The 16,951-nt window shown below is 40.5% G+C and overlaps 1 protein-coding gene across 1 annotated transcript in view; it reads left to right on the top strand.

Moving 5' to 3' along the window:
- Positions 1-682: 682 nt before the first annotated feature.
- The window catches only part of ninj2 (ninjurin 2), a 34,661-nt gene continuing 18,392 nt past the window's right edge, over positions 683-16,951 (top strand). Inside the window, exon 1 of the mRNA XM_017494199.3 lies at positions 683-969. Within this exon, the coding sequence (XP_017349688.1) occupies positions 937-969 (33 nt within the window). The 5' untranslated portion in view covers positions 683-936. The remainder of the gene's footprint in view (positions 970-16,951) is intronic.

Below are 16,951 nucleotides of genomic sequence, written 5' to 3'. Positions count from 1 at the left end.
TTTAGTTAAGTGGAACGGAAGTGGTGTTATTGCAGCGAAAATAACTACATCAGTCCATAATGGGGGGGGGGGGGGGGGGGGGGGGGGTTGGCTTTGTGACTAAGTAGCACTAAGTAGCTTTTTGAACATATCGTAAACCCTAAAGATATCGTCATATATTCGTAAATGACCACACCGTGTGTTTTTACCTCCAGCCCGCTTGTATCCAAGCACCTGAATCTTTTACCAAGTTCATGCAAACCTAGAGAATGTAAAGCACTGCCAGAGTGCTGGCGTCAGAGGGGTCTGGCACCCCTTATCGAGTTACTCCACTCCCTGTTATAAATCACCGTTATAGGTAGGCGTTTCACTCCATGGCATTTGTGCACTCTATAATGTATGCCATGAATGCATCGACTCTTTGTACGATGGAATGTTTTCAGTGGTTACTCATAGGAGAAGAATTTTTTTTTTTTTTTTTTTTTCAGGCAGCTGTTTTAGGGTGTCTAGCGTGTGTTGTGATTTTGTCACAGTTGACTCAACAAGTCGTGCACAAACAGCCGAAATGATAACAGAGTAAAAAAAAAAATAATAATAATCAGAATATAGCTATTTGGGAATCTGGCATGACCACGTCCTCTGAATAAAGCCTGTGATAACAAGTCTAATGTGAGCCGTGGCCTGCAAATAATGTCATTATTCTCGGCACTAGGTTTATTAGACTGGTTTAGAAAAGAAAAGAAAAACAGAGCGTGTTTTTTATGTACTGTGTTGTCCCCGTGTAATGCTCTGATGAGTGGGTTTAAAAAGAATGAATAACGTGCTTGTTCGCAGTGAAATGACTCAGAAGCGTCTTGCCAACTTTTCCTCTCTAAGCGACCCCTGTTAGTTTTTCCTGCAGAAAATCGACAGGAGCGTCTCGAAGGACGAAGGAAGACCCGACTCTCTTCATCAGCCATGTCGGCGGCGAGGGGACAAGCAGATCCGCAGGTAGGCTGCGAAAGTGTACGCTTCATTTATTTTGGGGTGAAGCGAACGTTACATACCCTCCTTCTTCTCGTATAGTCGCTGTCTATCCCCGTCTTGCTCCGTTCCCCTCTCTCTCTTTCTCTTTGTCTGTCTCTGTCCTCCGCTCTGTTTTCACAGAGAGGTGCAGTATGTTCTGTGTGTTTGGGAGGAGCCGATCAGAGGGTCTTCCTTTTCTTTTCTTGCTGCAAAATATCAATTAGATACAGACCGTAAGGAACAACTAGACCTTTAATGCTGCTCAAGATCAATAAAGCATGGATTTACCAAACCATTATTACAGTTGGGAGGACTCTCGCAGTTCTTTGATAGTCTTCTGTTCCCAGGCAGAGAGTCATACCACTACGAAAACAAAGCTAGAAACTGTGTATGGACTTTTTTTTTGAATATTATATGCGATTGGGTGGTTATGTGGCGAGGATTTCTATGGCCTGATGTAATTCAAGCAGCAGGTCAGGGATCTTCGTGGCTACAATGTGCTGCAGTGTAGCACTTTATTTATGTTTATTCGATTGCCGAGCGACTCTGAACGGTAAAGGGTGTATGTTCATGTACAACAGAAGTACTAGCACCCTTCTAGAAGTATTCGCACCCTTTCCTTTCAGGAAAAAAAAAAAAACGTTCCCAACTGAATAGAGAAACTATTTCCTTCTCTCTAAAAAAAAAAATAATAATAAAAAAAAAAATCGTTCTTATAATAACTATTTAAATAATAATAGCTATAATATTTATAATAATTATTATTCATTTATATTTATAATTAAATGCATTTATTTCTTTACTTATTTATTACAGTGTTTCAGATAATTAATGTTTCTGCTTAAAGATGTTTAATCTTTCTGAGGAACACAAAAATATGTCAAAATAAATGCAAATAAATTGATCTCTGTCAGGATGGCGCCGAAGGGGCATTGAACTACGTTACCCATCAGCCCCAGCATGTTACGTGTTTCCTACCACTTGCACCTGTGTATGGTTTCACCCTGATATATAAGTTCATTTGTTTCAGCACCTTATGGTAAAGCTTTTGTCATGTGTGTGCTTCAGGCTTTTTCCTAGACGGTGTGTTTTTGCCTCGTATTCCATCGCTTAATTTTATGGTTCTGGTTTTCACTTTATCTACACTTTGTCCAACAGAGAGAACAGATGAGTTCATTTCGAGCTTCAAAATAAATGATTACGGTCAATTAAGAGTGTTTTATTCGATGCATGTCGCATGCTGAAGTTACCCTCTCAAGCTTAGGAGATTTTTTTTGTTTATATTCCACACCATTGGATTCACACTGGATGCGTCATGGAAGCAGCACACAGCCTCGTTTGCTTGTTTCTTTCTTTCTTTTCTTGTCTTATGTTGTCAAATTTTCTTTGCATCAGCTCCACAGAACTCACATAATCCCTTTTTTCTACGCACTTTGAATTTATAATCATATTTACATTTACGTTTATGGCGTTTTGGCAGATTCCCATTATCTAGAGCGACTTAAATTGATCTCATTGTACATCTGAGCAGTTGAGGGTTAGGAGCTTTGCTCAAGGACCCAGCAGTGGCAGCTGATCTCTAGATCCTATCACTAGTCCAACGTCTTAACCACTGAGCTACCGCTGCCCTATATCATAATCTACAAAGATGTCATGATGGTAGAATGATGTAGTTTCGCTTACAAAAAGTTTGTACTCAACGGATCGCAAATAAAAAGAGGCGTATATTGTTTATCCACTGCTCCACTGACTCGTTTTTATTGCGTCGTGTTATGGTTCATTGCTTCGTTGACCCGATGGAACATCCGAGCGCTCGTTTTCATCACAAAAACGAAGCAGCCATCGAGAGCGGTCATGAGAAACAGCATTTCATTCTAGTGTCTAGTATATGAGCGATATGTAAAGGAATTAAAATGAAAAACCTGGATGATTTGCTTCTAGTGTTCCAACGCGTGACTGAATTTAGGACGTTTAAACCCCAAAACCTTGTTGCCTCTGCCATTAGATTAAGACTTGAGACAAGATGACGAAACTAAAATCCAGTAACGGTTGCCATGCACAAATATAATGAACGTATCAGTCTCGGAATTTGAATCCTTTTTTAAACCAATCCGAGGAATTGTTTATTCTCACCAGAATGAGACTTCAGGGTGCCATAATTTATGAGAATGTACTATGAGGTGTGTCAGTAATTCTGGTGTTGACTGTAATGCTTCAAATATCCATTATAATGATGGTGAATAACCACGGTTTAGTCAAAAACTAAAACGATTATCACGGCAAATAATCCTTTAATAGCCACTTAATGTGGTGAGATTTAGCGTGAGAATTCTTGTTTAATGTTTGATGCCATTCACGGATTTTATATCACACTTTTTATTATTATTATCATTATTATTATGTCTTTTCCCAGGGATTCAAGTATTCATGATACAGTCACGTACAAATTAAATCTTCTAAATCCACAAAATTTCCTGTTGGATTTGAACTCCACCTCCATTTTGGATCTTTCCATTTAATACATTCAGGCATTTGGTCTGCTAATGTTCATCCCATGGCATGACATCAGTGTAACACTTAGCAGCTGTGACTGCGAAGATATTAGACTTGACACGGTCCGAATCTCGACTGTACACCGTGGTAAGATCGGGACAGATTTAAACGACCATCTGCACTGAGGGTGTAGATACAGGAATGTTACATGAGTCAGCATCAGGGAGATGGGGTGGGGGGTATAGGGGTCATCGTTAATCCGTGAATATCCCTGAGTATCGAACCTTACTACTGACGATCCCTCTTTCCCCTCTGCAGAGCACATCATCATCAAGAAATGTAGGAGAACAACATATTGATTCAGTTCTGGTGCAAAAGAAACGTGCCACGCTGATCGTAACTCAAAACGCTGTTTGTGTATTTAAGTTATTTTATATAACAGAGATAAAAACACAACACTCTTACAGCTTGTTCGGGGCAGCGGTGGCTTGGCGGTTAAGGCTCTAGGTTACTGATCGGAAGGTCAGGGTTCAAACCAAGCTGCCACTGTTGGGCCCTTGAACAAGGCCCTTAACCTTCTCTGCTCCAGGGGGCGCTGTATCATGGCTGACCCTGAACTCTGACCTCAGCTTCCTAACATGCTGGGGTATACAAAGAAAAGAATTTCACTGTGCTGTAATGTATATGTGACCAATAAAGACTCATTATCATTAAACAGGAACTTTTTGAAGATTAGAACAAACCTAAACACTCTACTGCATGAATTATTGCATTTATATTTTTAAAAATAAAAATAAAAAAATTGTATGGATTTTTATGACTTTAATTAGTTCAAATAATAATAAATTATTTTAAGAAAATTGTTTTTAGGGGGTTGTGGCATGGTGAAAATGATTATAGTCAAAAATAGCACAAAATGTATGAGATTACAATTCCAATTACTGCATTTTCCAGACTGTAAGTTGTCTGTAAGAGTTGATGTTTTTTGTTGTTGTTGTTGTTGTTGTTGTTGTTTTGCCGTCTAAGCATGTAAAATGTATATCTTCAAGAAAGGAATCACAGTAAAAAAAAAAAAAGTATACGGATGGATTTACTCACTCAAAATACATACAAAAAAATTGGATTTAAACATGTTTTGAGTGAAGTCGCGTTTCAGTTCTTTCTCTCGAAACATGACGATTAGAAAATAAGGTGCAATTGCACAATGTCTGAAATTACAGCAGGTTTTGCTTTGCATTTAAAAGAAAAAAAAATACTATTAGAGAAGTCTAGTGTCTTTTTGTCTGTGTAGGTCTGTTTCAGTTCACGAATGCACGTACCACAGTTCCATTTCCAATGACATTTTAGCATTTAACATATAAACATGCTTGAATGACAAAAAAAAAAAAAAAAATCAGCGCTCTGATGATGACCTTCACCATGCCAAGAAAAGGGAGTGCAAGGAGCACTTGTTGCTCATGTAACAGGGCATTGTTGTACGTTAGGTCAAAGTTAAAGTCCACTTTTTCCAGTTACACAGGACAATGTTAGTTTTGCATTATTGCCTATCAACATTTCTTTTTAGATAAATGAATACTTGTCATATGGCAACACCATGCGTTAGAGGGATAAAATTATTATAATGAATTCTGTCTCGCTTTCGTGTATCGCTAGCTGCTTCGCCATTTTCTTTCAAAATGTCCACAGCATCGAGTCTCTCACCTCTTCCTGAATTCCTTAAACCTTTTCTCGTCTCGTCCTGGGCTGCCGAAACATTCTGACCGTCGCTGTGAGTTACAGGACAGTGGCAGCTGCGTTCTGGGAATTGCCAGCTCAGCTTGGCCTCTCCTGGCACCTTGGTGCCACTTTGGGCCATCTTTGTTGTGGGCAACCCGAGCTCGATTTGGCATTTCTCATACCACTGTTACACTTTTGAAACGCCACAAAGCCACGGCGCGAAGAATTTCCTTCAGCTTGCGCATGCTGACCCCCCCCCCCCCCCCCCTTTATTTCTTTTCCTTCTGTATGCCTTTCCTTTGGTGGCTGTAGCTGCTGTATTGAGATCTGTGAAATAGTGTATTGTGATCAGTCTCAGGCCGTTCATTTCATGGAAACTGCCATGTTCTGGCTCATGCTTTAGAGATGTCGCTGACATTTACAATGGCAGTCAAGATTATCTAACGAAGGGAAAAAGAGTGCTTCCAGATGTGTACTGCAAACAATGTTGTTGTTGTTGTTTTTTTTTTTTTGCATAACTATACTGGGATTTATGAAGGTTCAATACCAAGCCCAAAGGTGAAATGGAGAAATCTGATACACAAAAGATCTCTCTACAGCCTCTAGACATTAATGAAGAGCTCACTGAACGCTCATTGCTCATGTAGTGGATAAGTGTAGGATACTGAACATCAGCGTTCATCAGAGTGGTGATTAGCAATTAGGTTCATTAGCCCTGAGTAATGTTTAACCCCAGTGCTCTAATGACAGTAATCCTGTGCTTTGTCACCATGGGGACTCTGAGACACGTGACCAGGGCTGCTGTTGTTCTCATGTGAGTGAGTACGAGGCTTTCGTTTTTTTTTTGTTGTTTTTTTTTTTTTTTAAAAACAAACATTTTGATTCCTCAACCGACGCAATCTACATTTTAAATCAAAGAAAACCGTGATTACTCGCAGCATGCTAACAAACCTAATTACTCCCTGTTTGCATACCGAACCATGCCTCCTGTTATTTCACAGCTCCTTGACCTACTTCTGAACAGTAGAAGAACCAAAGCTCCTACAGCATCTGTATCAACAAAGCATTAACCTTTATTTTTCCAGCTTTAGTATGCTAACTATGAAAAGCAATGGAAGGAAGAATTCCCGTACAGCGTGCGATAAGCAGTAAAATATGTCTCTTAAGTTATTTTCCAGACGATCTAGGGGTCAGATGTACTCAAATTCTCTGCAGGAGTCTTAGATCATTTTTTTGGTCTGGGGAATGTAAGAATAGTCTCCTCGCAGCTGTTAGTAATCTTCCTCCACATGCCCACATCTAGCTTAATGAAATTAGACCGTATTTCTGTTTTATTTCTGGCCCGTGATGTTATACGCACTTGGGTTTGAGATCATTAGATTTACAGAGGCAGGATAAGCAGGATCGCTCCACTACGCTTTTAGAATGTACCTCAGCGTCTGAAAAATGATTCAGTCGAGGTCAGCTGAGAAAATATGGAGTCCGGTGCAGGGCCTCTTCATAATAAAATGTGTGTTTTATTCATTTTACAGATGGTGAAAACACACAGTTCAGTCTACAAGGGTCTCTATCAGCCCTCCAAAAAAAAAAAAAAACACAACGAGTTACGGGTCATTATAAATTCGGAAGTAAACGAATGATTTCGAATGTTTCATGTTGAATTTGTATCCATGCATCTGTAATTGAATTTTGTGGCTTGCAAAAGAGACATCTAAAACCTGCGAGTGAATTTCATGGTTAACATTGTGTGATTGAACATTCTCATGACCCCCAACACCCTCCAACACCTCTGCACTTCACATTAACACACACACACACACACACACACAGCACTTGATCATATATGTCACATACGACACACCTGGTACATTCGCACATGCACAGGACACTTTAGTGCATATATACATATACACATATACACTCACCATCCACTTTAATAGGAACACCTGTACACCTGCTCAATTATTCAGTTATCAAATCAGCCAATCATGTGGCAGCTGAACAATGCATCAAATAATACAGATACAGGTCAAAAGCTTCAGTTAATGTTCACATCCAACATCAGAATAGGGAAAAAGTGTGTGACTTTAACTGTGGCATGGTTGTTGGTGCCAGATGGGCTGGTTTGAGTATTTCAGAAACTCCTGGAATGTTCACACACACAACAGTCTCTAGAGTTTACACAGAACGGTGCGGAAAACAAAAAACGTCCCGCGAGCGGAGGGTCTGCAGGCTGCGGGTGAACAGTGCTGGGGCTGATGGGTAGTGTAGCTCTGCGCCGTATTAGGCGGTACCATGAAAAGTGCATACAAACTTTTTTTATACGCACTGGGGTAAAGGGACTTTTTTAGGTCTTGGTGTACAAGTTGCCCAATATTTATTTAGAATTTGGGGATGACATGAATTTATTTCCTGTCAGTTATACATCCTGTGTGCGATATAAATTCTGTGTCATTCGAGTACATTTCATGGGGAGTTCTGATAACCTTCAGAAATTTCAAAATGGACACAAAAAAGAACACCTAGATGTTTAGCGGTTATTTGGCTATTCCATTTGTCGGCTCATGTAGGATTCGGATTATGATTTCTTCTCCGTCAGTGGGGTATTTGTATCTTTTCCATATACAAATACAATGACTTTTGTGGAAAACAAACTGGCTAGAACTTTAAACTAACATACGTTTTTAAACGTAGCCTCAACAAACTGTCCTCCCAGATTTTCTCCACAATTCCACAGCAACGCCTTATGAAATATGAAACAATGGAAAGCTGAGCGTGCGATGTGATTTATATGGTGTTGGAAAGGCTGGTCATATTTTATCTTTTACTGTAGAGTGTATGAGTGTTCAAGGGAAGTCCTAACACAGACATAGTCACAGCAGGGGCTCCAAATGTCTGCAGTCCTTCCTCCCCCTCCTTCCTGGTTAATGTGACGTTTTAAATCGAGCCGAGCGGCTGCTCATTCGTCTCTATTGTTTTCCTCTGGCATAGCAACGTCCACAAAGTGTTTCAGCCGAAGGCTAAAAGATAGTAGATACATGGCCCAGTGTGGCTCGTTTCTGGACACATCCGATTTAAAGGTCGGGTGCAGAGGTCAGGACGGGACAGAGTGAAATATATCACAGGCGTATTTCTCACCTGCAGACTGAACATTCCACCTGAGAGAAGATGAAAGACACTTTTTTTCTTTTTCTTTTTTTACAGAGGCTCATGTGCAACAGCTTGCAACGCGTCCACGCAGCATGTTGCACCGGGGTGAGACTACAGCAAGCCACGATAAGCCGGTTAAAAAGTAACAGCCGAAAGGAAACGGAATCTTTGAGCTATTTACACGTGCGACTGCAACTGCAACACGTCTCAGTTCTCTGACGAATGTTTATTTAAGGTTATCTGTGACTTTGAAACATCTCTAGCTGAACAGAGTTGAACGCAAGGTCACAGTAGCGGTAACTTCACGTCTTAGTGACGATCGCAGGGCTAGACCTCGACCATCACCTCTAATTGAGATGGTATGACGGTGCGATCTGTCTTTTTTGTAAATAGATATGAGCAATGAAAAGTGGCAGCTTATTGGCAGGAATGTTATTCAGACTTTACTTTCCATGCTTGCGGTGTATAATAGGCAGTGGTGGAAAATAACTGAGCAATTTTCCTTAAGTACTGTTTTGGTAGATTTGTCCTTTGCTTGTACTCATACTCAAGTAAATTTAAAGTACACATTAACCCTTTGAAGGGCGCACGGTGGCTTAGTGGGTCGGGGGTTCGATTCCCACCGTGGTCCTGTGTGTGCGGAGTTTGCATGTTCTCCCCGTGCTGCGGGGGTTTCCTCCGGGTACTCCAGTTTCCTCCCCCAGTCCAAAGACATGCATGGTAGACTGATTGGCGTGTCCAAAGTGTCCGTAGTGGCATGTCCACCCTGTCCAGGGTGTACCCTGCCTTGTGCCCGATGCTCCCTGGGATAGACTCCAGGTTTCCCCATGACCCTGAAGGAAGGATAAGCGGTAGAAGATGGATGGATGGATGGATGGATGGACATTAACCCTTTCTCACAGTATACCGGTGTTCCATTCCACTAGCGGAAAGGAATGTAGACGTATCGGACTTTTCAATCAGTATAAACAAATGAATTCTTTTATTGCCGCAAGTCTGTTCGAAGATTAGTCAGGACACTGTTGGGTTTCTGTGTGTAGAGTATCGTGACTCTTTGTTTAGCTGCTGGTGAGCAGTGCAATGTGAAAGGGGAGGGCAAACAGTTCACACCTCTCCACAATAACATTAGTAGAGACATAAAACAGACAGCACTAGTAAAGCTTTTTTGATAGTAAAACACTATATTCAACTGCTACAACAAAATTATAACATTTATACCTAGTAGGCTAAGGTAAAACATATATATATATATATATATATATATATATATATATATATATATATATATATATATATATATATATACTTATGGAAAAACTGCAAATTCTTAAAGCCCTGAGTGTCTACTTTCAAATGAACCATCATCCACTACTGTGGAGTGTGACGTCACAAATAAATTCAATGATAAACATGGGCACGTCCAGTACTGTTTCTACTTACTCATTCCACCCCTGATCGTAAGCGCACTATAGCTTAGGCCAGGGGTTCCCAAACTGTCCCAGGGCAAGGCCCTCCAAATGGCATTAACATTTGACCGAGGCCCCCCTTTTGCAAGATGTCTTTAAAACACATTGAAAATACAGACTTCTGAATATATCCCCCTTTTTTTTAATTAATAATAATTACATCTTACATGTTTACATTATATTACATTAGGAATTGATTGTGTGTGTGTGTGTGTGTGTGTGTGTGTGGTTGTCTGAGAATGAGAAATTATTTTTCACACCAAATTGTTGAGGCCCGCCTCCCCCCTGGGCGCCCCCTGGTGGCCCCCAAGGGGGCCACGGCCCCTACTTTGAAAACCACTGGCTTAGGGTATATGTAAATCGGGGCTTTTCTTGTCTTTCGACAACACGTGTAGCACTACTGAGTCTTGTGTTTGCGCGTGTTCTACCTTGTATGACTGACCACTATATCTGGACGCATACACACCTTTCTGTATCCTGTCTTGCTCAGTGTCAGTGGTTGGCATTCTGTTGGTTCTCTCTCTCTCTATTCTTTAACTCTGTATCTCTCTGCTGGTTGGCTTGCGGTGGTATGAGTTTCCTGAAGTGAGTTCACCGAGTCGTTTGGGCTATTGCTGGGCTCTAGGGACAGAATGCATCTCTTGGCCTCTTGGAAGGAAGGAAAGGCAGTGTACAGTAGGTGGAGAAACCAGAGTGGGGCTTCTCCATGAAAGACAGGAAACCCCTGGAGCGATATCCCATGCTAAAATGCCTCATGCAGAAGTGATGCCTGATGGGTTGCTAGAGGTAATCCCTCTAGCTTTTTTTTTAAAAATCATAAGCAGATGTTCTGGGATGATAATTGGACTGCTCACCTTCATATGCATACCATCATGCATGCTGTTTGTACCCACTTCCCTTTCGCCTTGATCCCATAAGTCAAGGTTTATTGCTGAAATATATCAGGCTCATGAATTTTACTGAGTATTATATAACAGCCTGTCACACTAAGGGCACTCTCACACCTTTTTTTTTTTTTTTTTTTTCATAAAAAAGAGCACTTCTGTGCTGAAATGGAAAAACATAACAACTATAACAACACTTACCAGATCGAACCAGCCAATTAACTAGCCTAGTTTGCTGTCTATGTTATTATATGTATTATTATCATATAATAAAAATGAAATAAAGACTTTTTTTTTCTCTGCATTTTGGTCACGCAGACATGTGGCTTTCTCTAAGAGACATGAAGCCAGCCAACCACATATTTTCAGACTGCTGAGTAACACACTCAGAGGAAATCGCTATCTACCCTCTTCTACATACATGAGCTCACAGACAAGCACGACTGCTAGTGTCACTGTGATTAACAGGACACAGAGTATGCCATGTTTCCCACCCAGAGAGAGCAGCCGATTTTGCTCCCGACCACGGATGGATTCAAACTCACGATCTCCTGAGGTTAGGGTGAACGTGTCTCTGTTCTCACCATTCAGAAGCCATCAAGATTACTGTAACTCTGGTGATGAGGAGATTGTTTGCCTTCACCGTAGACTTGAAAGCAGAAAATCATGAGAAAAGCAAGTGCTTGCTCAACAGGTATGGGTAAAGTGAGACGTCATAACAGGTACCGGTGAATTACCCCCAAATATTTTTTTGTTATATTGCAACATTGAAATATTGCCAATGGAATATTTCTGAAATGTCGTATATCTCCTTATATTCGCTCAGTATGAAGAGCGTATTTTTCTTCACCAGCACCGTGTTTGATGTCACTCAGCGCTTTTTTCTGAAAAGCTGACCATTTAACTTTGATGAAATCCACTGTGATGAAAAAAAACCCCAAACAAGCACTTTTTAGGATTTCATGTAAAGCCTGAGCGCGTGGTGTTCACCTTAGCCAAAATGAAAAATCTCTCAGAGTCCAGGGGTTTAAGATGCCAAAAATGTTCATGCTTTTATACAAACAATGATCTCATTAGACGGGGTTTTCCCATTTTCTCTTTTGATCACTTTTCTGACGACTCGCCACAATTGTCTCATTCTTCACACAAACTGTTTCTTTCTTCATATCTTATCTATAATGGTGGCGCGAGTTCAGTAATTTTTAACGAAGTTTCTATTTTACAGACTTACGTCATGGATTTCAACAATACATCTTAAGAAACCACTGACATGAAAAGATACAGACTTAAAAGACAGAGTACAAACTCAGTGTCTTTTTGCAGGTGCAGACGGGGATTTTTCTGAGAAATATCAGAGCGAGCCTAGAAGAAAAAGATATATTTGTAACTGAAGAACGGGCGCTCAGTGAACTCACCAGCTAGCCCTACTTTGATTTTAGCTTCTTTGATTATCACATTCTCTCTTATGATCTCATATATCAGTTACACATGATTAGATCTTACTTTTCATTGCTTAACCTAAACATACTGATTTATTCCATGATTTCTTTAATATGTACCATTAACAAAAAAAAAAAACAAAAAAAAAAATGCACCTACACCTCTACTCTGCACTTTGCTTCTTCTGGAATTCAATGAATCGATCTTGTATGGTAGCACTTCTTGTATTGTTCTCTGCTTGATATATCGCTTTGCTTGTATCTTTCTCATTTGTAAGTCGCCTTGGATAAAAGCGTCTGCTAAGTGAATAAATGTAATCGTAAACATACTGATTTATTCCATGATTTCTTTTAATATATAGCATTCGCTTTAAAATTATACCATAGAGGGAAAAAAAAAGGTCAAAGATATATCTGATGCATATTGAGGTACCATCAAACCCCTGATTGCAGAGTTATTAGAAGCGAAAAGGAAAGACATGCCCTTGGTTTGATACTCTATAGACAGCATTTATGCCTCATTTGTTGTTCATTCCCCTCATGGATGACATATTTGGTTCTCCTGACACAGGACCGAGTGGGTCAGCTGTTGCACTCAGGATGACATAGTTTGGAAGCCGACACATGTCTATATAGAGAGGTGAGCCGTGTATAAAACTGAACACTGGGATGACATGATGTTGATTTATTACTCAGTCTGGCCCGGTGGCCTTTACCTCATTACTGGTGCCTCTGTGGCCCAAACCCGCCGGAGTGGTGTGAGTTTATGGTGATTGAAACCAGTCTCCTGTGCATGTGTACATGTGCAATGAAGCAAGTACTTCAGTAGGCTTTAAAACAAGAAAGCAGCATTAAAAATGTGTGTCAGATACGCTGAGAGTGAGTATACAAATTCGCTAACCATTAAATCACCTCTATATCAAATTACAGCTCCGACTGCAAACTCTGTATATGCAGTGTTTTATCGATGAGCCGCTTCACCGTCTTTATAGTGGGAAGAGAAAGGCCGGGGAATAAAGCTCGTATGTCCGACAGTCTGCGAAACAAAACGTCATGACAGGGTATTTCCATTCTGTTCAATTAATTTGTCCATTTCCATGCATGACCAAGCCCTTTTCTTTTTTCTCTCATGATTTTGCTGTTAACAGGAGTAGCAGTAAAGAGAAGAGCAGAACAGTGGCTTGTTCATTATGTTTGAATTATAGTGATGAAGGGACAGGGAACACACACACATTTTTTGTTTTTAGTGGCACATAAATCGTGAAGAAAAACTCAAAGCGACACTTAGGTGCTTTCTATTCTGACCGAAGCAGCCGTATGATTCAAATACAGCGTCTTAAGCAAAAAGGAACGGTGGCGGACATTTTGTTCGGGACACCATGAAGAGTCATGACACATCAATTTTTTTTTTTTTTTTTTTTTTTTTTTGCAAAACCAGACTATTGAATGCTAATTTTTCCACACGAGGTAGCTAAGATTTGAAGTCGGATCATGCTAGGCTAGTTAAATAAAACGAGAATCTATGAACAAAAAAAAAAAAAACCCCAAACGTTACATCGATGAATTAAAACAGCAAATAGCTATGCGTTAGCTGTCTATGTAAAAAGCTATTCATTTAGGCCTACATGTCGGAAGACAGTTTGATCTGCTAAGTATGCTAATGCTGCCCAAATAAATCTGGCTAGTCAGCTGGTATTTTGTTATATTTAGCTCTCTGTAACAGCTGTAGTTTTGTCAATATCTGCAGTTTCCCTTCTTTATAACTGTCTCATACGTAGGGTGTTTGTTGTCTTGCGTGTAGAGCGTTTTGTAAGTTGTACTGGGTTTAGCTCCGAGGCACGGTATTTTGTCTCGCTGTATCGGAGTAGCGGTAATTTCCAGAATATTTGGCGTTCTTAAGGAAAATGAGATAAAATCAAGAACAAATGCAATGTGTGGTATTCTAGGTATGGACACACTGTATAGTTTTATTTGAACACAGTATTTTCCCAAGTAGTGCGTTTTATTTCTCTGCAAAACGTTGTTTTAAAATTAATTCCGCCCCTGTGGTTAATATTTAGGGACTTTCTTGAAGATAATGAAAACGCTTCCTGTGATATTTAACAAGGTTGGAAAAGGACCAAAGGAACACCCTATGCAGTTCGCATAGATATATGAAGAATGTGTGTGTGTGTGTGTGTGTGTGTGTGTGTGTGTGTGTGTGTGTGTATGTATATACGCACACACACACCTCTAAAGCTCAAGATTCCACATGCAGTACATCCAGCCTGAAACTAATGTCCGCCTATGGGCAAAAGCTGTACTGTACCGTCCTGGGACACATTCCACCATGCAAAACTGTCACATAGCACATCAAACTCAAAACTATATAAATTCAGGAATCTGTAGAGTCTGTACCGAATCTGTACAGTCTCTCTGCAGTGAGTGTGGAACTGACTTTGTTTGCTGATACACACACTTTGCACTTCAGATTCAAATAGGATTTTATCCCTTTCTGAGCGTAGTGATGGATCATGAGGTAATCTGATACCACTCCTTTGTGCAGAGATTGTGGCTGGAGAGTGCTCTCACTCACTCACACACACACACACACACACACACACACACACACACACACACACTGCTGAGGGCTATAGAGCACTGCCCCCCATGGTGGTTGGCTGGAGGAGTAGGAATGCATTCTCGTATTTCTGGTTTTAATTGTATCCAGACTGAAAGACATTCCAGCCCACTGGGCCACAGGACCAATGACTCAAGCAGCCGAGCATTCGGGTGCTTTCCAATTCCGATACCACCAGCACTCCGGCTGCTCCTCTTCGATTCAGGACCAATCCACCCAGCTCTGTTGTTCAGGACACACCCTGATATCCACACCATGTAAACCAGGAGCAGATATATCTAAAACCCGAACATATCTTTAGTTTGTAACATGGAGGCGACGAAACATAATTATATCGTGCTTTCAAAATCTGTTCATTGGACCTTGAGTTTGAGCGACAAGCCTGTAATCGTGTCTCATCTTGTGTGTGTGTGTGTGTGTGTGTGTGTGTGTGTGTGTGCATTTGTTTTGTGATTTTGGGTCAAAGAGACCCTAAACATGATGACACCAGGGAAAAAAAACTGCATGTCTGTGTGAAGCCATCGCAGCCAGGTCGCCATGGATGCCATGCAAAGAGCGATATGGTTTAAAGGAAAGGCCATTTTACAGTGTATACATGTCAGACTTATCAGAGCAATGTCAAGGAAGGATAGGTGCATATCAGTGTCAGGTTCTTTATAGTAACTGTAACAGAGCCAGACAAATACAGACATGTATATACACTCCCCTCCGAAGGAATTAGAAGAGCAAGGCTGATTGTTTTTGCTTTTGCTATACACTGACATACAGTACAAGACATTTGGATTTGAGGTCAAAACATGAACATGAGAGGGTATATTGGGATAGGACGTCATCAGAGGGGAAAAAGTGGAATGTTTTAGACTGGCCACGTCAATCACCAGACCTTAACTTGATTGAGCATGCATTTCACCTCCTGAAGAAGAGAATGAAGGGAGACCCACCCCCCACCCCCCCATCATGGGTCGCTGGCATGATGCAGTTATTGCAAACAACAGATATGCAACCACATATTAAGTGTTATTTACTTTAATTTACTTTAAGACTATTGTGTTCCTATACTTTTGCTCAACTAACATAAAAATAGTTTGTTCTGCCACCAAAGGTGCCATGTTCTGAGTTTTTTAACACATCGAAATGTAAATGTCAGAAAATGAAAGCTCAAATTCCGATCTATCGCCTCATGTTCGTCTTTATTTCATCTCAAACTCAAAATGCCTTCAGCGTATATAGTGCAAACAAACAATTGGACTTTTCGTTCCAGTACTTTTGCAGTGGACTGTACGTGTACACGAAGCACATAGAGCTAGTTCACTTGAGTCCAGCTTGTCTGAGGACATGTTATTGTGAGGAACGAAAACAGAGTGAACCCAGGGGAGATATAGAATGAGAGAGGGAGGGAGAAAAAGGGAAAGGGATAGCGAGTGATATGAGGTGATTGGATGGTTGGGTTCTGGAAAAGAAAACTGGAACTGCATGTGTGTATGTGTGTGTTTTACACATGGGGTCTCAGCTGGACAGTCTCTCTGGATGGGTGTTGAACATCATGTCCTGCTGTAAAGGAAATGACAGGCTTGTTTGCCAGCATTGAATGACTGTTTGCTACACTGCAGGCCAGCAAAACACCCATGAATCCAGTTAGACTGATAGGAATGGATCCAACAGTGACATCAGAATAATAACAAAACCAATCGGTAACACTTTCTATGATGACCGTATGAATAACGACCTACGATTATATTTGTAACCTACAGGCTCTACGCATTGTTACTAATAATTCTGAAAACACATAACTGTTTATAGACATGAGAGGCCATCACAGCTGATGCTCTAGACTACTACTGCCTAGGGAATTTTCACAGTAAGGCCGTAATAGGCAGTTGTAGAGTCGACAAGATTTGAACGAACTCGAACAAACCATGCGTGCAAGTTTTCAACAAGAGGTTCCCCAGCAGCCCAAGAAAAAGTCAAACAGTCATTTGTAATGAAATTTATGTGGAATTATGTCGATCACGGCGGTGATGAAATCGAACGTTATCATTTTATTTATATATCATTTAATTTAAGCAACTGTTGCAATTATGATGGTTTCTGTTTGCAGGTAACTGCACACTAAAGTGCAGTTATCATGTCCACATTAACAACCTGGCTATTATTCATTTTGTATATTCGTCCGTCTGATTTTTTAAAAAGGAAATTCAG

Source organism: Ictalurus punctatus, chromosome 19, assembly GCF_001660625.3.
Source record: "Ictalurus punctatus breed USDA103 chromosome 19, Coco_2.0, whole genome shotgun sequence".
NCBI classification, from domain to species: domain Eukaryota; kingdom Metazoa; phylum Chordata; class Actinopteri; order Siluriformes; family Ictaluridae; genus Ictalurus; species Ictalurus punctatus.
The sequence above is the reverse complement of the archived record's forward strand: the minus strand, read 5'-3'. Positions and strand labels throughout refer to the sequence as shown.